The sequence below is a fragment of the Mollisia scopiformis genome (assembly GCF_001500285.1).
Source record: "Mollisia scopiformis unplaced genomic scaffold LY89scaffold_15, whole genome shotgun sequence".
Classification (NCBI taxonomy): Eukaryota; Fungi; Ascomycota; class Leotiomycetes; order Helotiales; family Mollisiaceae; genus Mollisia; species Mollisia scopiformis.
This window is the reverse complement of record NW_017263595.1, coordinates 1,240,302-1,264,969: the sequence shown is the minus strand read 5'-3', so window position 1 is coordinate 1,264,969 and position 24,668 is coordinate 1,240,302. Positions and strand designations below refer to the sequence as shown.

Genomic DNA, 24,668 nt, shown 5'->3' with positions numbered 1-24,668 from the left:
AAGATGACATCACCGCCAGAAAATATTCACAAGGTTCCAGATGCCAAACCAGACATTGCCGCAGGTCCAGATATTCTCGTCGCAAGCTAAACCGAAAGGGAAGAAATGTTTGTCACTCCATCTCGGCGTTGTAATGTTGGCTTTGGAATTGATGATGTCAACAACAGACAAGGAAACTTCTGCTTAGTGTTCATCGTGCATCTGAGGCAAGAGCAGGGCACGAGGGTGTGTGTGGGCAGAGAAGTGTATCTCCGTATGCCAAGCAACGCAGGTTGGTGCGTGGATTGCAAAGAAATATCTTTCACCTCTTCTCTTCTCCGACAAGTACTTTCTTATATAACTTTCTTATTACTCCTTCGTTCCCTCCTCATACCGTCCTCTAGTACAATATACCCCACTCACCTCACCTCACCTCACCTCACCTCACTAGGAAGTGTCAACCACTGCAACTATGTGGGGAGTATCATATTGGGTTTGTACTTCCTCTCCGGACCTTCCGGACAGCTTAACTTCCCCTCGGAAACTAACACTTCACAGGTCTTTCCAGTCATCTCCGGGCTCTGCTGGCTCGGAATGCTCATGGGACTACTCATCCACTGGTGTGCGACAGGAAAGCCGCACTATCCATGGATGGACCAAGACCAAACCATTGCCTACATTTCCGACGTTGGAGCTGGAAATCTTAAACCGCTATTCATTGCTGGCTCAGCGGTAACGACCATTTTCCTCGACCTATCATTCCTCTCAGAACGATGGCTTCGACACCGCGGTCGATTGGCGAAGAACACCACCCGTACCGAGAAAGTGCTGGTTGTGTTATCCTTGGTCTTCGCTGTCATTGGAACGTGTGGCTTGATCCTACTCAGTATCTTTGACACGGCTCAATACCCACGAGTTCACGATGTCATGCTCCTACTCTTCATTGCTGGCTACGTTATTTCCGCCATCTTCATCTGCTGGGAATATCAACGTCTAGGAATCCGTACGTCCCTCTCCCTCTGCCCTCCAAACCTCACTAACAACCACAGATTTCCGCCAACACCGTATCCTCCGCGCCTCCTTCTGGATCAAGCTATTCTTCATCCTCGTCGAAGTCTGTCTCGCCATCGCCTTCGCAGCCACCAACTTCCGACATGCGTATAACGCCGCTGCGGTCTTAGAATGGGCCATCTCGTTCATCTTCACCTTCTACGTCTTCTCGTTCTTCATCGACTTACTACCCGCTGTCCATACCAAACATTCGCAGAGGAAGTTCGGGTCGGGAATGGGAGAGACGGAGATGCAGGTAGAGCAGAATGATGATTTGAGTGCGGAGAGGGGCGCTGCGTATGGTGGGGGAAGGAATACGGTGGATAGTCAAAGGACATTGGCAGAAAATAATGTGAGGTCCGTTAATGGAGTGAAGTATGAGGGGCAGGCACCTGTGTCGAGTAATTTCTAGATAAGGAGAGGAGTGGAGGAGAGTGAGGGGTAATATGTGTGAATAGGGAAGACTGTATATATGGGCGTGGGTTTTGAAGAGCGGTTTTGCATTGGATTATTGCTTTCAGCATGGCGTTTGGGTCGAGGCATAGCATGGTAACGAAAGTAATTAGATGATATCCAACAATGTGTTTCACTAAAGTAACTTCCTGGTTGACTTAGTTAGAAATTGATTGATCAATACCGGTTGTAAGTCAAGTAGTCTCCCGCGGATGCAGCGCACTCAGCGCACTGAGCGCGTACAGCGCATACAGCGAGTTCAGCGCGAGTAGCGCAGATAGCGCATATGCCTCCAGCTCAATGCCAGACACTCCCACGCTTATAACACATTGACAGAACATTATTCTGCAAACATAGTAAAGAATACCAAGATGCTACATCATTTTCAGCACTCCTTGCTTTCAGAACTTTAACCAGCCTCAGATTCTACTAACACACTTTCTCTCCTTCATCACATCTCACTTTTCAACTCTCAGTGCAGAAAATTTCATAAGAGTACAATATCTACACTATTACCACTCAACTACCTATCCCCTTTCCCTCTCCACCTCATAGCTTTTCCATCATAATAAAACATATATACATCACCCCCACACAAAATCCCAAACATCCTATCCTCCCTCGTAACCTCAATCACAAGTTGTGTGCCTAGTTTTCCTTCCCACCCAAGAAATAAAGAAAAGGTCGTTGTACAGAAACAAATCGCGATAAAGTAGATAAAAGAAAGAGCAGAAGAGAGTATCACAACGAACGTCTTGCTTTCTTTCCCCTATCCCCTCGCTTAACCTATCCTTCCTAGATATCCTCAGTAAACTTCGTGCTCCTCACGGGACTCGAGCTCTTCTCCGCAGGAAACGTCGGAGGCGGCGCAAGATCCTCATCGAAATTATCTCTTGCTTCCTGGAATTCTTCATCCTCTCTGCCTCCTGTAGGTTCTTCCGAAAGCGCACTGACCTCACTATCTCTCCTCTCTGTTCGCCCTCTATACTCTTCTCCTTCATCAACAACCGGAGCGCTCGCTGACGCGTTCGCGACGTCTTTGATGCTAGAGCTCTTTGCGGTGAGGGATGCGGTGCTGTTATTCGCACTTGCACCAGTTAGTGCCGCGCCTCCGACGAAGGAACTAGCTGGTTCTTTCTCCTTTACGTTCTTCTCTTCTTTCACTGGTCGTGAACCTTTGCTCATGCGACGGGAGAACTTGGTCTTGAGCCAAGACTTGACTTTTCCGCCTTCCTTGGTGGTGGGAGACATTGGAGTGACGGCACCGTCGTCTTTGTTTGCTTCGTTGGCGGATTCGCGCATGCGTACGCTGGCTTGGTCTTCCATTGAGGTGCGGATGGGGACTGGAGTTGAGGCTTCGCGTCGCTCTGCGATGGTGGGTTCAGTTGTGGTTGGCTCTTCTGTTGTGGTTTCTGGCTCTGGCTCAACGACAGTAGGCTCAACAGAAGGCTCTGTAATAGGTTCCTCTGTTGTTGCTGGTTCTTCAGCTACAACAGCAGCTGCTGGTGCTTCGACTCCTGCTTCTTCTGCCTTTGTTGAATTACGCTTCTCTTTCGCGGCAGCTTTCTCCTCTTGCTTAGCCAGCTTCTTCTCTTCTTTATCTTGTTCTATTTCATGTCAGTACCAGATCATTCGAAGATTCTTATGCAAACTTACGAGCTAATTTCTTATTGATATCTTTCTCTTCCTTCTCTCTCATCTTCTTCTCTGCAGCTTTCCGCTTCTGTGTCTCTTGCTCCAATTTCAATGCAGCTTGTCTTTCGCGCTCTGCTTCAGCTTTCTCGTTAATCTCATCCAGCACTGGCTGAACATTTCTCGCAGCCACCAAATCAACCGCGCTCTGGTTGATAAACTGTCCACCTCCAATATGGATCTTGCCATGGTTCTCCATACGAGTATCGCTCTTAGCTTGAGCTGCTGCATGGGCCTTGACTTCCCATTCACTGAGCAAAGACGGTGCAATCTTGCCAGTATCCTGGAAGACTCTCTCATCCATATTGTGAAGACTCTTGGTCACATTTCGTTGAGCAGCAGCAATCAGACTCTCACGATCCTGTTGTCGCTTCTTTGCGTCAACTTGAGAGATGTTGCTCGAGAAGATGGACATTTGTGCACGAATCTTGTTCGATTGCTCGAGGTCCGCATCGCTGTTACCAAGACTCGATGATCGGTATCGAGTTCTTCCCCTTATGGACAATCTAGATTGTGGCTTTGGAGTACTTCCATAGTAGTCACGATACTCGCGATTCGTCATGTGCTCATCATGTAGTTTGGAGAGTCTCTCCTGGGCCAATTTCTGTGCAGCTTCTTGAAGATTGTTGAATCGCATGGGTGGGACTTCGTCCGCGGATGAAACTGAAGATGGCCGTCTTTGATGTGCGGCTTGAGCTCCACGAATTTGTGCACTCGTAGCGGCATCAATTTGCTTCTGTTGGACATTATACATCTGCTTCGCCATAGCAATAGCAGATGCCCTCAGCGTATCCTGACGATTCTGTTCCTCGACTTCTGGTGCGACTGGAGGATGCGAAGTATACATATCTCTCGACATGTTCGTGAACGGGGTTGCACCAATTTCTGGATCTACCTTCGATCGTCGACTTTGAGATCTATGAGCAGAAGTCGCAGCATTCAAAGCATTACTCGCCGCATTCGCCTCGTCCGGATATGTCGCCGCCTTGATAACTGGTGTCGACTCTGCTCTCTTCCTGCTCGAAGACATTGCTCCTGTCGCAGCAAGCAACGATCCCTGACGACCGAGCTCTGTATGTCCATAATCAAGGTTGACAGCCAAACCACCAGCTCTCTCCTTGGTCATCGCTTGTGTTGCAGCAGAATTACCCCACTTGGAAGCTTCAGGTTGCCAGATCTCGACCTTTCCCCCATCTCGATGTGCCAACAAAGCTGCCTTTGCTCCATGCGCACTCTGTTCTGGTTGCCAAAGTGGTGCCATCTTGTAGTCTTTTGCAAGGAATGCCGCCGAAGATGCAGCTTTCGAGGGGTCTGGTTTCCAATGTTCGAATGATTTCTGGTTCGCCCACCCCAAACTTGCTGCCGCACCTGCTGCAGAGTCGTCTTTCTTCAATCCGGCTGAGGGGTAGCTAGGCAGTTGGTCTGCTCTTGCGTACTTAAGTGAAGCTGCTGCGCCTGGGAAACTGTTAGCAAAGAATCGTGCCTCGCATTCCGCATACCTCCGATGGAGTCATCACTCACCAGCAGATGATAGTTTGTTGTCACTGTCGAGAAACTCATATCCGTTTTTGATTTGGGATTCTGGTTTGGTGACGTATAATGCTGCACTGGCAGCTTGATCCTTCAAGAGATGGCTGGATGTTGTGTGTCGGCCAGCATCTTCGATTGGTCCGGTTGGAACTGCAGCGGTGGTCTGCGCCATCCTCACGAGAATGTATCAGTACGACGTTGACACGAATGGCAATGTTTTGGGGGTAAGGCGTTCGGGGTTATATGTTGCTTGGGAGGGCTGGAATGGCTGCAGCTGGAGTAAGTAGAGCCAAGCATGCGATAATCAGATGGTGTGAGGCGTGGATGATGGATGTGCTCTGCTTATGAGGGAGGGTAGGAATGGGAATCAGTGTAATCCTGAATGACTGATTGTGAATGTCGAGAGAGAGGGAGAGATGTTTGTGAAGAAGAGATTGTTGAGAAGTAAAGGAAGCTCTCGTTGGTAAATTGAGTGCATCATCGCACTGGAACTGGTAACTCTTAGTCAATCTAGTTCCTCTTTCCACTCGGCTTGTCAGTGTTCCATCATCTGTTGCACTGGCACGTTGGACCCTTTTGCAGCTCGGCGCGGTGACATCATCATCAGCCACACACTAGAATCAACTGAGCGAAGCTGGAACTTTAAACGGACGAAAGCGGTTAACCTTACGCGCCGTCCATCACAATCAAATGCCGGAATGGAACATCATCATGTGCAAGAAACTATTATCTGCTGATGTTGATAGTGAAGATATATCTTCAATTCAAACATGATATGTTTACATGTCTGTTAATGTCCGATAGCAATACTAAACAATGCCAGTCTGCAGGGCAGTTCTTCCATCCCCACATCTCCATCCCAGACATTCATGGTTCATGGATGCCATCAATGACGGATCAGCACAGGGGTCGTCCTCGCTTCAGTTCCCGGTTTCGTCTCAATTCATCGCATCTCCAACGCTGACGGCGAATTTCTTTGGTGAAGTTTCTATCTTGTGGAGCAGTCTTTTCTATGCATTCACAATTGCTTTTGATACTTGGCGTATCTTAAAAGGCAGTTAGTACTGCTTATGATCAAGCAATTTTCGACAATCCAACGATGGCGGAACCAAGAGACAACCTTCGACAACGACAGACAGGCGAAGCCAAGGAGAAGCTGTTCGATAACATCTTAAACTTTAGAGATGTAGGGAAGACCATCAATGACTTTTTAGGAGAGAAGTACAATCTCCACGTCACATGGCTTTTCAGGGGCTGATCACACTTTAGGCGAGTTGCTGAAGGAAAGATATTTCGCAGCGCTCGACCTGGTATTCTTCTTTTCCATACATCCTGAGCATCTAGAGACTGATATGATCAAGATGATGCCACCATGGCCGACAGACAGCGATTATGGGAAGAATACGGCATCAAGACAATCATGGATTTGAGGACAGTGTAAATGTTCTTGTCTGCCTTCATCCAACGCCAACTAACCACCCTAGCACCGAACACACCAACGCAGCCAAAAAGCGCACCGGAGACCTCACCATCCCAGCCCTCGTCCAATCCAACAGCGCCCTGGCCGAACCCATCAAAATCCCGGGCATGAACTACCTAGAAATAAACATCAACGGCAAAGGTTTCGAACGCAGTCTCCTCTGGCAACTAAAATGGTGGAGCTTCCTGTATGCCCCCTCCCCTCTTCCCTTTCCGCCTCACAACCATCAAGGACTAAACATCCCCAGAAAACTCATAACCCTAATGCTCTTCGGCTACCGCATGCAAGCCATCTCCATCCTAGGTCGAGAAGTAATGCAACTGCGCGGCCTGATAGGACTAGGCTACGACTCCCTGGACCACTGCGGACCCGAGATCGCCGAGGCGCTGCGTGCGTTCTCGCGGTCTGGTAATCTTCCTATGTTGGCGCATTGCACGCAGGGTAAGGATCGGACTGGGCTTATTATTGCTTTGATTTTGTTCTTGCTTCGTGTTCCTTCGGTGAGTAGTTCTTTCTTGTTTGTGACTGGGGTAGAAGCTGATGGGCGAAGGATGCGATCACGAATGATTATGTGCTTAGTGAATCGGAGTTATTGCCTGAGCGTGCGGAGAGAATGAAGGAGATTTCTAGTATTGGGTTGACGGAGGATTTTGCGGGGTGTCCCGGCGATTGGGTTGAGAAGATGGAGGGGCATTTGAAGGAGAAGTATGGTGGTGTCGAAGGGTACTGTAAGCGAATTGGAATGGAGGAGGAAGAGTGGGAGACGTTGAGGGGTGTTCTAGGTTACTAAGTGTATAGGAATCTGATGAAAATGGGAGATAGTAAATGATAGTTGAGAAACCCAATCTATTTTCCACACCGTGATTGATGCCAAAGTATAATCCTAGACAACAGATCTACAATCTTCTTATCTACCCATTCACATAATCCCACACCCGATGCCATACATCTGCCTCTCCACATCCCTCTTGATCAAATACCAATCTGCTCTCCTTTCCGCAAACTCATAAACCTCCTCCGCCCTGAAGATACCTCCAAACCTCTGCGTATCAGCAATAACCTCCGCTAGATCTTTTGCATGCTTTGGATCGATCAAGTATATCTGACTCAATTCTCTCAAAGCCTTGAAATACTCCAATAGATCCGAATTCCTCAATGTTCTGATATAAATGAAATACAGATTCATGTCGGAAATGAGCTTCATAGACCCATCTACAGAGATGCGTTGACGTTTGAGGTGTTTGCAAAGGGCGGTGAAGAGACGGAGTCCGACTTCTTGGTTGAATACATCGAGCATGTTCTTGTCAGTGCTACCCGTAAGCATCTTGGTATGGGATTCTACAAGATTGACAACTTGTTCAGCTGATTTGGTGGGGCCGACGTCAAAGTCCTGGGGTTTGCCTGGAGGAGGTGGGGTGGGATTGTAGTCTGTGGGTAGTTGAGTTGTAGCGCACAGGTATTCGACTTCATCCATCAGAACATCGATGCCTTTGTTGAGACCAGCAGCGACACGTTCGTCTAGCATTTGCTCGAATTTCTTCTTTGCTTTGACAGCTGGGTCGAGGAAGTCATTACGATCGGCAAGCTTGGTAGCTGCGAGTTGTTGTTCATAAAAGACATCGATCATCTGGGAAATTAGATCACCAACATTGACAAGCTCGAGGAAAGTCACGAGTGGTGCTACTCCTTGATGATGTTCGCTAACTTCTCGAGGGTTGTACTGCGAGAGGTGATCAACGGCTTTGTCGAATCCAACCTTGACGTGTCTATTGCCCAGAATCTGCAGTAGAACCACAAAAATGGCTTCGCATTGTTCACGAGCCTCCTCGCCAGTTTGGCCGCCAAGTCGAACGAACGATGCTGCTCTTTCAATACTTGCCTTTGCCGAATGAGTGAGATCCAACGCAACCTCGATACTGAATAAAGATTTGATGCCCTCAAGTCTCGATGCCATTAGTGCAGCCTTTGCGGCCAACTCATCTGCTGGAGCTTCGGCAGGTAATGGTATCGGTGTCGATGATCTATCACCTGCCATACCAAGGCCCGGAGTAGCGACTCTTGATGGACCAGGTGACAGGGACGGGCTCGGAGCTTGAAGACTGGCTCTATTGGGCGCTTGAAGAGCTGGAGTTGGTGCAGGTTTAGATGAACCGAATGGAGAAAGTCCAAACGGAGATGATATGGGTAGAGTTGGTAGGACATTTACTGGCATCATGACCACCTTTTTAAACGATGTCAAGAAATCCTTCTTGTCGGCTTGACGATTGAAATTCGCCATATAGAATGATTCTGCGGTAGCATCTTGAGCCGAGAGCTTGCTCTCCCATATGCCTACTTCAGCATCTGCTTGTTTCTTGAAGAAGTCCAGTTCTTCTTGAAGATAGAGATCGACGTGAGGTTCAAAAACTCGCGCAACCACAGTCTTGATCCTCTCCAGAAAGTTTGGGGGAGAATTCTTCGTCGACTTCAATGTCAAGCCGAACCGCATAGTCTGGTCAAATATCCCAGAGACAGCCTTCAGGTACGAGGCTATACTTCGTTCGTGGGCTTCGTCAAAAAGAGGAGTGACATATTCCATGAGAATGTCTTCGCCAATTTTATCCAAGAAGATCTGATAGACATCTTCCCCAGCTGGAAACACTCGGTCGATAACGTCTGCTTGTTCGTTGATCTTCTTTGAGAGGCCGTCGAGAAATTCTCGAGATGGTTCGAGAGCGATTCCTTCTGCAGATGCTTGGTTGATGCAATCCATGCTGTTTCCGAGAGTTTCTCGATCCGAAAATATAGGATGCTTTTGCACAAAAAGCTCTATACCGGCATGTCCGCCATTCAGAACCGCCAAGACATGGGCATATCGGCGCATTCTCCCGTCAATATCCCAAGCTTCGTAACCCTGCTCGAATTCTCGTAGCACAGCATTTTCGAATATTCCAACCATTGTAACCAACTTCTCTTCTCTTTGTCTCCATCCTTGCGCCCAATCGCCTTTAGAAAACAGTTGTAGATGTGCCAGCATTTGGGCTTGCTGTTCTGGATCTCGATAAACTCTGAATATCACTGGATCCATATGACTTCTAGATCTAGCCAAATCGAAATAGAATGGTGCTAGAGCAGCATATATCTTTCCGTACTCTTGTCTCGCAGATCCTCGTATAGACTTCACCACAGAAAAGACATTCAGTAAAGCCTCGGGATCAAGCATTGGAGCTCGTGAGATAGGAGTCGCAGTCGAGGAGAGCGTCATGGTCTCGAAGCCATCGACAGGAGGTTTCACTGCCTTGGCCATCTCCACAGACTTCCTTTGTCGCTCCTCCTCAACGCCCGCATCGAATAAGGTGGTGCTGGTCTTTCTTAACCCCGCATTGCCATTGACTCCAATGCCTGTCCTTTTTGCATCCTCCTCTGCCCTCATTCTCATAATTTCTCTTTTCCTCTTCATCGCATCTTCGAATCTCTTTCTCGCCTCGCCTTCGTTCCACACCCCCATGACTTGCAATCGTTGTACCCATCTCGAGTCCTCGTATACCATTTCCAGCATTCGTTTCGATGTGCGAGCGAAGCTCATGAGGTCCGGGATTGGAAGATAATCGAGGATCGTGCTGATTATCTCAGCTGGGAGGACGGGCTTGCTATCTATCATCTGAGTAGCCTTTAAGGAGGACAGGATGTTGGTTCTGGGGGCTCCCGGAGCTGGGATAGCCCTCTTGAAGTTCGACATTGCGGAGGGTAGCTTTTGGTGGAGCGGTATGGCTGTATTTCATTGCCGGTATCAACTTTACCGTATGTCCATCATGCGGAGGGTTGAGCTATGCTGAATTGCAGGCGGATGTGGTGAAGCCAAAGAGTGAATGAAAGAGTGTAGCCGCCTGATGGGGCCTCGGTAAAATGTCAGCCTTGTCGTAAACGGACCCACTTTTCCAACCTCCTTTACTCGAGATGCAACCAACGTCGAGCAATTCAAACCGCGTGCCAAAATATAAATTTGCACTGCATCTGGTACTCAGGCTAGTCGCTTGATCGAGACCGCTTGTTTTTTTGTGGGACAAGGAAGAGAAGATCCAAATGAAGATCCAAATTCTCAAAAGGACAAAGAGAATAATTGATGTCCTGTGTCATTTCCTTCACTTGCAAGGTCTGGTGAAACTTTTTGACCCTATTTTGTGAGAAGCCTTGTCTCAATGTCCGTACCAAAGAATGAATCTCTCGTTGCTCCAATATTCGTGGTGTACATATGTTGTGATTCACGCCAGTATGGATAGAATTATTCATACCTGTTAGTACTCTTGTGAATATTATGAGTCAAGTTCTCTTGAAATCTATTAAGTGTCTTTCGCAATTCTACCGGACCAGTCTCAAGAAGGTGCCAACCAGTCCTTACCTCCGACCATCATCATATCTGAAACCATCTCTAATCCTTGTGTCTTTCAATTTTTTCAATATGAGGATATCCGTGAGTCCTGAAGCAGTGTCAGACAATCTGTGCTAACTCAATCCAGATCACCATCGTTTTCGCCCTTCTCTTGTCCCTCACAGTGGCATTACCCCAGCTGTCCGAAATCAAGACTGGTGCCCGGATCGCTCAAAGATCTACCAGTAGCGCTTCCGACAATCCCAGCACATCCACAACGACAAGCTTGCTTTACCACACAAGACCACAAGTAAAGCAACCCTTCGATGACACGACCCCGGTCGTCACAGTTCGATTCACCAGAACAGTCACAGACACGATCCCTAGCGAGTATACCGTTCACGTCACCAAGACTTTTACGACTACTATCTGGGAAACTGCTGATTCCGTCTCTACTACTACAATTCAAATCCAATATGGTAGTTCACCTTCCTGGGGAGGTGTTATCTTTGGGAATAGCAGTTCTACTCGAATCCAATATGAAGGCTCTTCCTCATCTCTTGCGAGTCTTCTTTCCGAAGGCAGCAACACCACTCAGCAAGACGTTATCAGCAGTCCCGAAACAGTGACGAGCACGAGTAGTTGCCCGTCGATAACTAGCTCGGATTCTACATTACGGAGCACGACTAATGAAGTCATCATGAGCACTCAAAGCCCCGCTGTCGTGATGAGCTCGAGCACAAGCTCATCGATTAGTACCAGTTCTATCCCTGAGACCGCGAAAACTAGCCCCTCAATTGCCAGCCACGTCCAAAACAATATGGGTCAGACCTTGAGCGTCAATGTTGGCTATCCTCCAGTCGTCACTCCGTTTCTGCCTCCAGCTTGATTCGATAACATGATGGAATATGATATGTGATTCTCGGACATGCTTTCTGGTAGCAACACTTGGCAGGTATCCGATGTGCAGCATTGAGGAGGTCACATTTGCCCGGGAATGCTGGCATATTTACAGGGTACATCTCTAGGCATAGTAGTGCCCGTGTGGTGACAGAGAATGGCGTATCGTGATCAGGTTCATTCAATATTAAGTTTTGAAGTTACATAAGTCTGTACGTCCAGACGTTCAAGCATGTCTCTGTTCCCGACTTGAGTGGCAACCTGCCATATCAAGTAGCTTCGTGTCCGCTCATGTCTGAATTCACGTTATGCCAAAAGATTGTGGTTTTCATAATAGGCTCGAATATCACACCTTCAATAGAAGGATCATTAGGGTCGTCGTTCGGCAGTGATGATGGATAAAGTGACCTACTTCGCCGCCTGCCAACATTGTCATCGATCTGGGATATGACACGTACGGTGGTTCTGGGAGGCCAGAGCAAGGAGTTCCAAGTGGACTAAACTGCGACGTTGTTTCATGCCGGGAGTGCAACATAAGCCAATTATCCTGGAAGAAAGGTCAGAAGATCAGCCGGCGCTACGTACTTACCTGGATTATTCAATCACTCAGGACATTGGAATTCCTTGGAAACTCTAGCATGCGGTCCAAAGGCACAGAAATGGGGTGCATAAACTTCTATCTAGAGACTACAAAGACTCTTAGCTGTGTGATGTCATGTCTTTTGACTGAGCCTCTTGGACACTAAGCTGACCGTTTTTTTGGTGAACCAAAACCTGTAGAGGCCCGGCTACAGCGCTCTTGTGCCACAATCTCACGTCAGATTCGAGCGACGGCCACCTACACAGGGTTCAAGTGAAAGGTGTCGGCGATGTTGGGTATAGGGGAAGCTCGACAAGCATTGACCAAATCCCTGCTTCGTCTTTACGACAATTGTGATGGATGCATAGTTATGACTATTCACCTATGGAATATACGACAAGGAGACCGTCATTTGAGAATATTTTTTCCTCAACTCATGCTTGCATATCACCATTTCGCCTCGAGATCTCGAATGCTTTGTGCAGACTAGGGTAGAGATTCGTACCCCCTTTCATGTCTATTCGTCCCAGGGATCAATGTGTCAACTTCATCGAGGGCCTTAGAACCGTCCATGAAGTATTCATTGCAATGCTCGATGTGTTCCTCTTTGTCATTCCATGGTTCTATCAAGGTGGAGGTAAATTTAGATCTCCATTGCTTTCTCCAAACAAACGAGCAGTGAGCAATATGCCATTGCCGAGTGACAAAGTAATCCTTTCCATTCCTTGCATATATTTCAACTTCAGACTCGTTCATTCTTTGCAACCCTGCGTAATCAGAGAAGTAATCCCATGCTCCACCTGGTCCTGGTCCGGCCGTGACAAACTCGGCCGTGAGCGCGGCGTCAATGCAATTATTTGGGAGCCAGTCCACCGCAATATGGTCGTACTTGCATCCCATGGCAATGGCTTCTTGATCAGAGTTACCGCAATAGCATTGCCCTTTTCGCTTATGCGGGACTTTCCATGCTCTTGAATAGACATCGATACCACCCCACAAAGCAAGACATACCAGCGTGAATTGAAGAATTGTGATCAGAACCCGAGTCGTTAGAGCCGTCATGTTCGTTCTCAAATTCGAAAAATTGCGCCGGAGAGAATCCACAGAATCCCCATGATCGACATCAGCGGTCAATGCTTGTCTGACATCCAGTGATACTTCAAAGTTTCTGTCCAGAGGCTCGACGAGGTTGATATGGCCTGTACTGTTTCGACATTAGACTCGTGGCATCTTCAAATTTTGAAAACGCATCTCACCGTGCCATGATTAGAAGCAGATTTCAGAAACCCCAAAATGAAGCTGAGATGTCCCTTTGTTCTGGTACATTTCAATTGAAGTTTGTAAAAGGATCATTAGAAATGTATCAGATCGAGAAAAAGGATGTTTTGTGTTGGAAGACCGAAGATAAAGAGAAGAGGTGCTATAACAACAACGTATAGCCCTTGATAGGTTGAGTAAATCAGCACTTGATCGTAAGAAAACCTGTTTTTCATCATTATTACTCGCAACATAACTTTGCTTGTATCTTGTTCTCAGATGATCCTAGCCTAGTGTGACCAAAATAAGCTGAAGTTTAAGAATTCGAGTTGTTCCAAAGATCGGAGGAGAGTCTCCGTACGGCGCAAAGTCACCAACACTGTGCCTTCAAACATTATTACAGGATTTGCAACACACGCAATCAGTTTTACGTACAAAAAAAGAGCCAAGGAATACTGTCAAATGAAAATGCAAGGAAATAATGGGTGCGAGCTCTCTAGATCATTGATGGTACAGACAATTCAGAATCGGCGAAGCAAACTGCGCCTTCTGCGGGTTTCATTTCTCTCAAATATGCCTTTGCCTCCGCACGATCTCACTTTACTATTTACTTGTTCTTGCCTCAACGAGAGATCGAGCTCACATAGTTTCCCACTGGAGAAAATCTCTTTTAAAAATGATGACATTAAGCGCGGCCGCTCTGGCGGATATGTGCAATGCCACCCTCTACTTAGTTCTCATTTCCACGCATAATTCTCTTTCTCTTACCACTTCAAGAGAAGGACTGGTTTCAGATTTCCGGGTAAATGACAGAGATTATCACTCGAACAAGAGCATGATGATGTCTATTGGATCATCTCGTTCCGACATAGCGAATAATTGCCCGTTCTACTTTATGCAAACATGTAATAACCCCGCTTCTGGCATATCGAGAAAGCCTATCGAGTGACCGTGTGCAATGTCCTTCCACTTGCGTACACCGGTTTGACGAATTGGAAAGCTTCCAATGAATCGCAAACAAGGCACTCAGGGCGAACCATTGGAAATTAGCTTACTCTCGTAAGCTCTGAAGACAGAGCTAAAGGCTGGTAATGTCAAGGTATGACCTCTGCTCCATATCCAAGAACATTGAAGTGCGACGCCTGTGCCACTTGGTGTGGAAATCCCCAGAAACTCCTCGATCACAGAACATCTCAATCACAGAAGTGACTGGAGATCTGTTAGGGTGAATCCAAATATAGTATTCAGTTCGTACGAGCTTCCTCTTAGCCTTCCAATAATGGCAAGCTCAGACAATAAAACTCTTAGTCCCTATCAATGCACACACAAACCCAAACCATTCGCTCCCAAGGATCACTTTTGATTTGCTCAGTCGGAAGACACTACAAGAACCCGGAACTTCTGACAATTTCTTTGGGTGGGCTACTTAGCCAATGGTCAGAGAAGCCTCGTCGGTGATGCGAATGACTTAGTCTAACATTCACTTTCATATCTACAGTGGCGCAGCAATATCACTACTTATACTTCGAGTTCAAGCTGAAAAGATGTGTCCAGATCTCACTTTGAATCCATAATTTTTCAACAAGCCAAATCTTGCAGCAATTCAACAAAAAATTCCAAAAACTTGTCCATGATGCGGACCTCAATTATTGCCATCTGCGTTGCTGCACTAGCCCCTCTTGTCTTTGCAGTGCCACAAACGATTCCAGTCTATGTCTGCGGAGGTCCAAACTGTCAAATGCTTACGGATCATTTGTGTAGTGTAAGAGAATGCTAAGAATTTTCACAATATGAGGAACTGACTTCTTCTCAGTCCCAGGCTGATTGCACGCAATATCCCGACACCCTTCAGGTAAGTCATTCCATGACTAATAAAGTTATTGTGATATAGCTCACCTTACATCATATAGTGCTGCTACCTTAGCTGAGAGCTGGATGGGCCTTGAAATAACTACAATGTCTTGAGGAGGAATTGAAAGTCTCGGACTGCGGCATCATTGCCGAAGAACTCTCTTTGAGCATCATCTGACTTACTTGAAATTATTCTAAACAATACAATCATTGATTCTCTCGGACTCGACGAGTTTGACAACAAGAAAGTGAAGTGATCTTCCTTCCCGCCCACTTCTGTACCGTAATTCTCTTAGGGGTCTTTTATACCTGTAACCTCGTCCACATCGCAAAGGCACTACAACCTTGAACCAGGAAAATGAAGACTAGGAACCTTGCTTGCAACTAATCCTGTGAAACTTAGGCTATCCTTTATTGTCTTCTGGCACTTGCAATAAGGCAAGAGTGAACCAAGCTTATTTAACAGGCAATTGTAAAACGAAGATGACAGGGTACTTATTACAGCCTCAAGCTCGATCCGGCAACCCATTTCATGCCTGTCAGCAACTCGCATAAAATTGACGTCATGTATGGTCTGGAGATTGCTACAAAGACCCTCCAGCTTTTACATGGCTACAAACAATCACAGTAGCAATAATACAATGTCTGATCGCGATACAGCTGCTTCCACGAGTGACCATGTTCATCTCCTAACCGATTCTTCCTTTGAAGGATTCGTTAACTCTTCCACCTCGGCTCTCGTCATTTTTACCCATCCGCTGTCACCTAGTTGGAAGCGTTTCAAGCCCGTCTTCGCGCAGGTTGTGTCCCGTCCACTACTTCTTGGAGAATTCTAATGATGGACAGATTAGTCGAAACGTAAGCGATTCAGGAGTGAAGTTTGGTATGGTCAACTGTGTGGAAAGCTTTGCACTATGCAAAAAGTTTGACATCCCGTCTTATCCTAAGATTTTGTTCTTCCAAGGAGAGAATTGCAAAATCTATGCTGGAGCACTGGAAGAAAAAGGGTAAGGTCTGTAATATGTCAATCCAGAGCCAACGACTGAAACTTCTGCAGCATTGTCGCTTATCTAAAGAGACAAACCTTTCCAATCGTATCTACCATTTCAAACCAATCGGAGCTGAAAGATTTCCAGGAAGTAAGTGATGTTGCAATAGTCGGTCACTTTCTACCTGGGAGTGAAGCTTTCCAGAGCGCTTTTGAGGACCTGGCTACAAGCTTTCGAGATGACTATATTTTTGGCAAAACAGAAGGGGATGGATTCGAACATGAGAGCGGAAGTGCTACTTTCATCACCGTATACAAAAAGTTTGACGACCCCGAACTTGTGTGTAACCTCACGCTCAATCTTGAGGCTAACAAGGCTATTTTAAAATCCGCATGCAGGCAGCTAGTAGCAGAATTTCGGCCAGAACTTAAAGATGACTTTTGTCTCGTACGTTCGAATCTTTGTATTATGAATTCCAGGTTGTCTCCGAAGACTAACCCAGTGATAGCTTGGCCTCCCTCTTGGATATTTATTCGTGGACAAAAAAGACGACAACATTCATCTGATCGAAGAAGTTCGAACTCTAGCGAAGAAGCACAGAAACAAACTGCAGTTTGGTACTGCTGATTCGAGCATATTTGATGAGTTCGCAGACACTTTGCACTTGGCCAAGCGCTGGCCATCGTTCGCCATTTGGGACCCGCGCACAAATGGGAAATTCCCCTTGAACGAGAAGAATGTCCCACTTCATGTTGCTCTCGAACCTTTCGTGGACAACTTTGTTTCCGTCAAGCTCAAACCAACAGTAATATCCGCTCCGATTCCTGATACACAGACCAGCCCGGTCCTCGAAGTCGTCGCTTATAATTACGATGACCTTGTGCTTAACAACGAGAAAGATGTCTTTGTAGAATTCTACACTCCATGGTGCGGTCCATGCAAAGCTCTGCTACCAGCTTATGAAAAGCTTGCAAGGATGTACGCCGACGACGAAGGAGTCAGAAATCTGATTACGATTGCAAAGATAGATACCGAAGCCAATGATGTGCCCGAGAAGGACATCAGACATTTTCCAACTTTCAAGTTGTTCCTCGCAGGAGAAAAGGATAAACCGGTCACCTATAGCGGTAATTACACGGTGGAACAATGGTCAAAGTTCATTAGAGAAAATAGCATGCGTATTGCAGATTGAGTCCAGCCAACAAAATTCCAGAACAACAACACAAGAACGTCATATGTCAGTCATCGGCACCTTGTCGTCAACCCTAAGTGGATTTGTTCAACTAATTGAGGTCTGTGTATCATCTACCACCTCGAGGCAAGTTTCTGATAATATTTAGAGGGGTGAAATGATGGAAGAATAAGATACATTCTCGATGGCCGCTCTTGAGGAATCTGCTTCTCCCACTTATATTGTCTCAAAAACTTTCGATCAATATTGTCTTGTATTCTATTCTATTTTCCACGGTAACCTGGCATTAAAGAGCCAAGGGAAATTTCGTATTTGGTTGGATTATGTGCGAAAACGTAGCTTTGACCTTGGACTTATATCAAGAAAACAAGTATTGAGGCTACTTAGCCCACTTCTAGGTGTGTCCCATATCGACTTTAGCATACCTGCCTTATCAAAGTCTCATCAATCGATAAGTGTGGCGCTAGTGGACGCGCTCATCAGGTGAATCTCAAGATCGCGTCGAGATTATTGATGTTTTTTCTTCCGAAATTTCCAGTCAAATCGCAACATAAACAAACAACCACCATCTCAACAACAACAATCAAATCAGAAAAGATGGCGGGCGACCTCGAGTCGCGCTTGCGAGAACAGAAGGAGAGAGTGGCGAAAAAGAGAGAGGAAATGGAGATGAAGGAGTTGCAATTTCAGTTGGAGAAAGAAGAGAGAGAGTTGGAGAATATCGAGCGCGAGGCGCAACGCCAGCGCAGCAGCAGCACACGAAACGACGGCAATTCATCACGCCAGAATGCATACACAGAGAGAGGAAGAGATGGCGGTTCACGCCAAAATCAAGCGAATTCGACGCAACTTGACTGATCGCTGACTTTCTTCAAACCAGTCTCAAGAGCTTGACTGAATGTACCGGTATCATTTGCTGCTTCAACACCTTCGACGAGTTTCTCGACGATGGCCTTCAACGTCTCGGAAAGTTTCATTTGAGCTTCGAGGACCAGGATCCCTCTGGGAAATCCAATAATGTCGTGAGCATGAGCCGAGCGCTCTTGCCAAGGAACCAAATCTCCATAACGAGACCCGTACGTCACGAGGCCACTCCTATTGTATGGGGTTGACAGCGATCCAATCTTCCACTGCTTATCAAGCAGATAATTGTCAAAGCCCCACCATTGCTTGGGTGAGTATTTCACGCGATTGTAGATAATGTTCAGTAGCCTCGCCGGGTCGTTCTTCAAAGACTCTATATTGAGGTAAGGCAACAAGCAGATATTTCGATAAGGACGCCGCGCTCGCCCTTGAGTCAGATCTGGATCATTTTGATCCCATACTCCTGATTGAAGTGATCTTCTCTGCTCAGGAGTATTCACGAACTCTTCTGTGAATCGAATATCGCACTACTGGGCGAAAATTAAGCAAGACGTTCGTTTTGTATACTTTGGATGGGGGCAGGAGAATATTTTAAATTCAATAGAATGCTACACACCTGGTGTGGATACATGGTAGGGTCAGCTTCCAGTAACAAGGCTTTCCGCTTCTCGCCACTCTTCTTTTCCATCGTTTGATGATCGTAGATCCTTTGGAGTCGCACTCCTCTCGAAGGTACTGCAGACTGCTTCTAATCCTTCTGACTAGGTCTGCAGCAAGTTGACGAGCCTCATCATCTGACAAAACACTTTGGTAGTTGAACACCCATCGCTTTTGCCAAGACTGTACACGAAATTGCAGCGCACAGATAGGACACTCGCAAGGGCCTTTGATTAATATCCTGAAGCACCGTATTGTTCCCTCTCGACGTATCCCCGCGATCTGTACCTCTTTAATGTCATCCCTAGATAATGTCAGTCAGTAGCTCAATCATTAGAAACAGACATTGATATACTCATTGGGGAAGTTGCCCAACGCTATTAGGCACTGGTCATGAGAATCGAAGTCTTTGATCGGAATCATATTGAGGTTGCCTGAGAAGATGAATGAGGGAGCTGGTTGAGCGCAAGCGAAAAGTGTCGTTGGTTATGGCCAATAATCAAGCGAGAAGCTACTGACCGAGGACTGGCGTGGAACTTGCGAATGTCCGTGCACGCATTGGACAACTTTACCTTATACTGCAAGACATGGGATGTAAGATAACTTGTTCTATGGTTTATGGGACAATACAATGGGCTAAGTATCAGGTGTGTACCAATTCAGCCTAGGAGATCAAGTGGTATACACTTTATGCTTGACTGTCATGTGTGTTCGTCTCGCTATCATTATCATATAGTACCTAGGTACAGTATATTAGGCCTCCAGACCCTGAACAGCCATCCTTTCCTCCGCTGCCTCAGCTCTAAGATGTCTCCCAACCTCCACATCTAATCTCAACGAACTGCCATCAAGTGCACGATTCGCAGTCCTTTGGGCAACGCCACCAAATAAGCAGTCCCACAGATCCTCTTTGGCCACCATCTCGCCGCCTTTGCCACCCTCTCCTTTTGTAAGCAGACCCGTCAGACTAGCTTCCTGTAGCTCCAAAGAATTCGCCTCCTCCAGATTAGCATCAAGAAGCTCGGCTGGGACTACCTCTTTTGCTTTTCCCTTGGCTTTAGATAGTCTTTGGCCAATGTGCTGAAGTCTACGCTGAATTGAACGCTGATGGACGTTTTCCTCAACGGTTCCGTCAACGAGATAAAGCCAGACATTTGTCTCTTGGTGTTGTCCAATTCTGTCAACACGGGCAATAGCTTGTAGCTCGAGAGCAGTATTGAGGATTGGTTCGGCGATGAATACATGACTGGCATTCACCAGATTCAGACCTGAGCTGTGCGCGCGAGCATGTAGAAGAAAGCATTCGATAGAGGGGTCTTTCTGGAATCTCTCGATACCCTTCGGCCTGTCAATTGATGAGAACCCAATTCTGTACTTCTGAAAAGCGCAAGCGACAACTTCTAGGTAGTCGGAAAATTGAGAGAAGATGATAGATTTCGCGCCAGGATCGGTTTCTCTCAACCAGATAATATGTCTGGCAAGGGTATCGATCTTTGTGCCAAAAGAGCCCGTACCATCAAGCTCAATGTTCTTGATTTCAGCAAGCTTTGCTTTGCTGAACTCGGAGTATATGGCGGACTTTCTACTCTTCGAAGTGGGTGATGAGTGTTCATGAACGTCCTCGGTCTCGACGGACAATTCTTGGGGCTTATAGGATATTTCATGCAAGTCAGAAAGCGAAAGCTTCTTTTTACAGATGGGGCAATTGTGATGAGCGTTCCACCAGAGACGAATACATTCCTTGCAATATTGGTGACCTGAGCCGAGTCAATACACCTGGACTAGATAATTTCTAACGGACGAGACTTACCACAGACCGTCAAAGCACCAAGCTCAAACGATTCACGGCATATAACACATATCCTCTGTTCGCTTGGATTCGATGCTTCTGCTTTTAGATGCTCGAGGTATCTTTGCTTAGATTTAGCCACAGCCAACTTCTTTTGAAGCTTCTCTTCGTCGCTCAGCATCCTGGTATACACAGAATCGTTATTCGGGCCTTCGTATGGAGCGACGGAATCCGAAACAGCTTGAAGTGAGCGATAGTATTGCAATCTATACCACCATTAGTTATTTAGTTTCACACGTGGTGATGTTGAAGCCAAGCTCCTAAGAGATCGAGTCATAGCTCCTCTCCCCACAAAGAAAACTATGAGAAATTGTGAACATACCTTGTGTTCATAACTTCGGTAAACATTTCCACTTCTTTTTCGAGGGCTGTAGTGACCTTCATTTGTTCATTCAAGTGCTTCTGCGCATTTTTGAACTGCTCTTCGACAATGGTGAGCTCATTCTGTGCTCGTGTGCTGCCATTCTCGGCGTCGGGTCTTAGTGAGGTTGCTAAGGCTCGAAGTTCTGCAACAACTCCTCGCAATGATCCCATCTTAGATGTTGGTTTGATCTGGCGTCTGATCGAAAGCAACTCTATCATTTTCTCAGGCGCAGGACCCCTGACATCTTCCTCGGAGTCTGCTGTCACGAAGGTACCTGTTGCTATTCTCAACGCCTGCTTCATATCATAATCCACAAGCATATTGGTCAATCCCGTGAGAGCATCGTGTCGATCAGCAACAGCTGCACGTAAGACTTGTAGATAGACTTCGACTTCATCTTGAAGCTTCGTTGAATCCTCATACTCATCTCCTGTGGTGTCAATTCCATCATCTTCATCAACCAGGGGTCGCAGAAGATATTCGATGGTCTTCTCTCTCCACTCGTCGAGGGTATTCGCCTGAGCATCCATAGCGATGGCCCACTCATGAAATTGCTCCATGATGCGGCGGCTTTCTAGGCCACCTCTTGGAGGAGAAGAAGGCAGTTCGGGAATCTGGACGAAGGATTGAGTGGCTGCTTTCTCTGCAACGTTTCCCATAAGTGTGTTTGCTTGTTGGAATATCTTTCCTAAGTTAGCATTAGGTTCCGAAGAGCACAACCTGACAATCTACCTCTTGAAGGATCTCTCGCCGAATCTCCTTGGCAGCCTCGTACTCTTCCTTCTCTTGTTTTTCTAAAGCCTTAAATTCTTCCGATTCAGTGTCCACGGTCATCTCCTTGATCTGGAATATCGCATTTGCTCGGAAAAAAACCGCAACGTGGAGAACCTCTAAGGCTGATCTCAAACGAATTCGTGATACCGTAAGTCGGGAGGATGGATCACTGTGGTTAATGTTAGTGAGGATGATTCAGAGCAAAGGAAGACCCTTACTTCTTGTGATCATCGTCCATTCCGTCATCGACCTCTTTACCTTTTTTCGAAACTTGTTTCCCTTCTTCTGTGACATTGGCAGATTCAAGACGCAAATTCTCCCTACATTCTTCGACAAGTTGTGATGCTTCCTTCACTGCTTCTTCCCAGATTACCAGCGCTTCTTTAACTCTTGGAGAGTTTTCGAACAACTGTCCACGTTTGAGCTTCGACATTAGCAAAGCTCGTTGATCAGTCCGAATGGCAACATCGGTCGTCTCGATCATTACGTTCAGCACTTCTTCGACTGTGCGGAGAGGACCATCCTTTTGACCAAGTGCTCGACGATTTCGACCTCCTATCTCAGGATGTAGGGCTGTCTGGCGTAAACGGACAAGCCATCTTCTCATGAAATGCGAAGCAGCTTCGGGCTCCCAGTCTTCTGTCACAGGGTTTCCTTGAGCATCAAGGCCTACTTCCTCGCACATCTATTCCAATCAGCATGACTCGATGAGAAAAAAGAAAATATGGATAATTGGGGATCCAATGAAAGAGTTCATTTACCTGGCTGAAGAGTTCTTGATAATGTTGCTCTTCGATCGGCGAAAAAGGTAAAGTAATGACTGGATAATGAATTAGCACCGTAAAATACGAACGAGTGGGGAAGATCCCAGAAGTTGCGTCGAAAATTGCAAGTAGATCTATATTGACATCAAACATACCATATCTTCGTTGAGCAGGCAATTTCAGCTCCTCTCGGACGCTTTGTTTACTATGGCGAAGAGCCAAATTACCAAATACCTTGCCAAAATCCGATTTGTGGTCAGAAATCAATTTCGACCAAACATGCTTTATAGAAGCAAAAGGTTCGTAGCGTAGAAATACGCAAACCCCTCGAAGATCGTTCACGTCCTTTCGAACAGGAGTTCCACTCACGGCCCATCCGTTGACTCGAGGAATCATTCTCGCCACGACAGCAGCATTGCTCACCCCGCTTTCAATCATCTGGGCTTCATCGATACAGCATCTCCACCAAGACAACGTCATCAGTGGCGATTTTGGTCTCGGATATCTCGATTCCTTCCGCAAGGTCTTCTCGGGATTCAAAGGAGTATGATAAATTTCCGCTGCAAGAATCGAGTAAGTCGTAATGACAACATCTGCCAACAGCAAGTCTTCCAGAAGCTTTTCTTGTTTGCTATATGTCTTGATACCTTTGTAATGGAAGACCTTAAGATGCGGAGCGTGTCGGTTTATTTCGGATATCCATTGCTGCAAAATGGAAGGAGGTGCTATGATCAGTGTCGCTTTGGCTGGACGGACATTTTGACCAGAGTAGACATCATAAACCTCTGATTGCTCCTTTGGGCGCTTGTGAAGAGAGATCAAAGCGATAACTTCGACAGTCTTGCCTAGACCCATTTCCTCGGCTAGCAAGCCACCCTTCAGTTGTCGCTCGAAATCGATGAAAGGCTTCAAGTTGGAAGTAACACAAGAATACAAGTGACTGGCATAACAAGGTTGCCCTAGACCATCCTGTGTCTTTATGAAAGATACCGGCAGCTCCTCATGGTCAGTTGGGACATATTGTCTTACTCGGCCATCACGGGACCATTCGACTCCTTCCCGACGCAAAAGCCACTGAACAGCTCTCTTCTGGAAAGGGTACAATTCCGTCTCTAGGCCCTCGACCTTCATTGTGATGGAAGCGTCATCATTCTTCTCAGGCATGTGTACACTTTGGTAAAAGTCTTGAGGAGACCATTGCTCGCCCTTCGTGACTGCAGGATCTGGAAAGTACTTTTCCAAGACGCTCGAAAGGCTTGGTATCCGGGCACTAGCCTGTTGTATGTTATAAGGCGACGAAGTTGTATTCCATCGAATTGTGAAACCAATTCTCAGAAAGTACTGTTCCTTTTCGTGATCCAAGGTAACATCGAATTCTGTCCAGATACGGCCCTGGGTTTTTGCCCATTTCTTTGAGTCTCGGTGAACGAGAAGGGCCAGGTGGACATCCTCTAAGTCTTCCTTTGGTGGCAAAGGAGCATGGAATACAATGGCTTTAGTTTCGTCCTCGATTTCGATGTACTCAGCAACTCCACGACTCCCAGTCCAATGAACATAGACCGGGATATTCGTCCTTGTAATTGGTGTTTTGAGCTCAGTCAATCTAATACCTGAAAGTTTTAACTCCCAGGATGGCTGCTTCACGATTATGTGCTCGAGTTCTGGTTCTTTGTCTCTCGAAACACTGGACTTGGCTGTAGTCTTTTGCCGCTTACGAGGAGGTTGTGATGGCCGATTTTGACAGATAAAGTCAATCAACGCATCTGAAACATCACGAGAAGGTGAGGGCGTCGAAGGAGTTCCAGTCTCGGAGTCTGAAATAGCATCCCGGTGATCTGGGGTCGAGATATTCGAAGATGCCATGGAAGCAGCTGCATTTCGACGGCGACCCACGGCTCCAGTCCGTCGGTCGATGACTTTTCGACCCATGTTGAATATTGTAGTTGCAAACTATCAATATAAAGAGGATCCAGCTTGAAGTTTTGATGAAATAACACTTTCGGACATCTTCACGATGGATATGTCGGAATGGAAAAAGTGCTCGAGAGTTGAAAAGAAAGAGGAAGCGGAAGGCTGAAGCACAAGGCGGAAGGAA

At 46.6% G+C, this 24,668-nt stretch overlaps 9 protein-coding genes across 9 annotated transcripts; 4 read left to right on the top strand and 5 right to left on the bottom strand.

Moving 5' to 3' along the window:
• Positions 1-20: 20 nt before the first annotated feature.
• On the top strand, positions 21-1,638 carry LY89DRAFT_686283 (uncharacterized protein). Its single transcript, XM_018215251.1, has 3 exons — positions 21-472; positions 538-982; positions 1,029-1,638. The coding sequence occupies exons 1-3, from the start codon at positions 452-454 to the stop codon at positions 1,439-1,441; spliced, it is 879 nt and encodes a 292-aa protein (XP_018069922.1). The 5' UTR covers positions 21-451; the 3' UTR covers positions 1,442-1,638.
• Positions 1,639-1,889: 251 nt separating this feature from the next.
• LY89DRAFT_686282 (uncharacterized protein) lies at positions 1,890-5,237 on the bottom strand. The gene is made up of 3 exons (XM_018215250.1): positions 4,696-5,237; positions 3,139-4,629; positions 1,890-3,089 (listed from the first exon to the last, which is right to left on the bottom strand). Exons 1-3 carry the CDS (start codon positions 4,874-4,876, stop codon positions 2,278-2,280), a joined length of 2,484 nt encoding a protein of 827 aa, XP_018069921.1. The 5' UTR covers positions 4,877-5,237; the 3' UTR covers positions 1,890-2,277.
• Positions 5,238-5,389: 152 nt separating this feature from the next.
• Positions 5,390-7,026, top strand: LY89DRAFT_783694 (tyrosine/serine protein phosphatase-like protein). The gene is made up of 6 exons (XM_018222712.1): positions 5,390-5,925; positions 5,974-6,014; positions 6,066-6,141; positions 6,189-6,371; positions 6,432-6,684; positions 6,735-7,026. Exons 1-6 carry the CDS (start codon positions 5,804-5,806, stop codon positions 6,972-6,974), a joined length of 915 nt encoding a protein of 304 aa, XP_018069920.1. The 5' UTR covers positions 5,390-5,803; the 3' UTR covers positions 6,975-7,026.
• Positions 7,027-7,103: 77 nt separating this feature from the next.
• Positions 7,104-9,824, bottom strand: LY89DRAFT_588069 (uncharacterized protein; the record flags this gene model as incomplete). Its single annotated transcript, XM_018209464.1, has 1 exon — positions 7,104-9,824. One exon carries the CDS (start codon positions 9,822-9,824, stop codon positions 7,104-7,106), a length of 2,721 nt encoding a protein of 906 aa, XP_018069919.1.
• A 798-nt stretch (positions 9,825-10,622) lies between these two features.
• LY89DRAFT_783692 (uncharacterized protein) lies at positions 10,623-11,421 on the top strand (the record flags this gene model as incomplete). The annotated part of the gene is made up of 2 exons (XM_018222711.1): positions 10,623-10,634; positions 10,681-11,421. The coding sequence occupies 2 exons, from the start codon at positions 10,623-10,625 to the stop codon at positions 11,419-11,421; spliced, it is 753 nt and encodes a 250-aa protein (XP_018069918.1).
• Positions 11,422-12,582: 1,161 nt separating this feature from the next.
• On the bottom strand, positions 12,583-12,948 carry LY89DRAFT_558015 (uncharacterized protein; the record flags this gene model as incomplete). The annotated part of the gene is made up of 1 exon (XM_018208407.1): positions 12,583-12,948. A coding segment is annotated over one exon (366 nt), but the record flags the coding sequence as incomplete, so codon positions are not given.
• Positions 12,949-15,963: 3,015 nt separating this feature from the next.
• LY89DRAFT_750954 (thioredoxin-domain-containing protein) lies at positions 15,964-17,328 on the top strand. Its single transcript, XM_018221217.1, has 3 exons — positions 15,964-16,127; positions 16,178-16,556; positions 16,618-17,328. The coding sequence occupies exons 1-3, from the start codon at positions 16,006-16,008 to the stop codon at positions 17,299-17,301; spliced, it is 1,185 nt and encodes a 394-aa protein (XP_018069916.1). The 5' UTR covers positions 15,964-16,005; the 3' UTR covers positions 17,302-17,328.
• An 803-nt stretch (positions 17,329-18,131) lies between these two features.
• On the bottom strand, positions 18,132-19,255 carry LY89DRAFT_783691 (uncharacterized protein; the record flags this gene model as incomplete). Its single annotated transcript, XM_018222710.1, has 3 exons — positions 19,178-19,255; positions 18,782-19,126; positions 18,132-18,692 (listed from the first exon to the last, which is right to left on the bottom strand). The coding sequence occupies exons 2-3, from the start codon at positions 18,851-18,853 to the stop codon at positions 18,132-18,134; spliced, it is 633 nt and encodes a 210-aa protein (XP_018069915.1). The 5' UTR covers positions 18,854-19,126; positions 19,178-19,255.
• A 249-nt stretch (positions 19,256-19,504) lies between these two features.
• Positions 19,505-24,611, bottom strand: LY89DRAFT_686279 (uncharacterized protein). Its single transcript, XM_018215249.1, has 7 exons — positions 22,729-24,611; positions 22,571-22,629; positions 22,028-22,494; positions 21,768-21,978; positions 20,994-21,718; positions 20,633-20,877; positions 19,505-20,579 (listed from the first exon to the last, which is right to left on the bottom strand). Exons 1-7 carry the CDS (start codon positions 24,500-24,502, stop codon positions 19,576-19,578), a joined length of 4,485 nt encoding a protein of 1,494 aa, XP_018069914.1. The 5' UTR covers positions 24,503-24,611; the 3' UTR covers positions 19,505-19,575.
• Between the last annotated feature and the right edge of the window lie 57 nt (positions 24,612-24,668).

Bases quoted from the DNA above. Each gene is read 5' to 3' on its own strand.
- LY89DRAFT_750954 (XM_018221217.1), top strand. From the start codon at position 16,006: ATGGTCAACTGTGTGGAAAGCTTTGCACTATGCAAAAAGTTTGACATC. The intron at 16,128-16,177 runs GTAAGGTCTGTA...AAACTTCTGCAG, and splicing joins GGAGCACTGGAAGAAAAAGG to CATTGTCGCTTATCTAAAGA. The intron at 16,557-16,617 runs GTACGTTCGAAT...ACCCAGTGATAG, and splicing joins TTAAAGATGACTTTTGTCTC to CTTGGCCTCCCTCTTGGATA.
- LY89DRAFT_686279 (XM_018215249.1), bottom strand. From the start codon at position 24,502: ATGGGTCGAAAAGTCATCGACCGACGGACTGGAGCCGTGGGTCGCCGT. The intron at 22,630-22,728 runs GTATGTTTGATG...TTCATTATCCAG, and splicing joins GCCTGCTCAACGAAGATATG to TCATTACTTTACCTTTTTCG. The intron at 20,580-20,632 runs GTAAGTCTCGTC...GACTCGGCTCAG, and splicing joins TGGTGCTTTGACGGTCTGTG to GTCACCAATATTGCAAGGAA.
- LY89DRAFT_686283 (XM_018215251.1), top strand. From the start codon at position 452: ATGTGGGGAGTATCATATTGG. The intron at 473-537 runs GTTTGTACTTCC...AACACTTCACAG, and splicing joins TGTGGGGAGTATCATATTGG to GTCTTTCCAGTCATCTCCGG. The intron at 983-1,028 runs GTACGTCCCTCT...TAACAACCACAG, and splicing joins ATATCAACGTCTAGGAATCC to ATTTCCGCCAACACCGTATC.
- LY89DRAFT_783694 (XM_018222712.1), top strand. From the start codon at position 5,804: ATGGCGGAACCAAGAGACAACCTTCGACAACGACAGACAGGCGAAGCC. The intron at 6,372-6,431 runs GTATGCCCCCTC...AAACATCCCCAG, and splicing joins CTAAAATGGTGGAGCTTCCT to AAAACTCATAACCCTAATGC. The intron at 6,685-6,734 runs GTGAGTAGTTCT...TGATGGGCGAAG, and splicing joins TCTTGCTTCGTGTTCCTTCG to GATGCGATCACGAATGATTA.
- LY89DRAFT_686282 (XM_018215250.1), bottom strand. From the start codon at position 4,876: ATGGCGCAGACCACCGCTGCAGTTCCAACCGGACCAATCGAAGATGCT. The intron at 4,630-4,695 runs GTGAGTGATGAC...ACAGTTTCCCAG, and splicing joins CAACAAACTATCATCTGCTG to GCGCAGCAGCTTCACTTAAG. The intron at 3,090-3,138 runs GTAAGTTTGCAT...GACATGAAATAG, and splicing joins TATCAATAAGAAATTAGCTC to AACAAGATAAAGAAGAGAAG.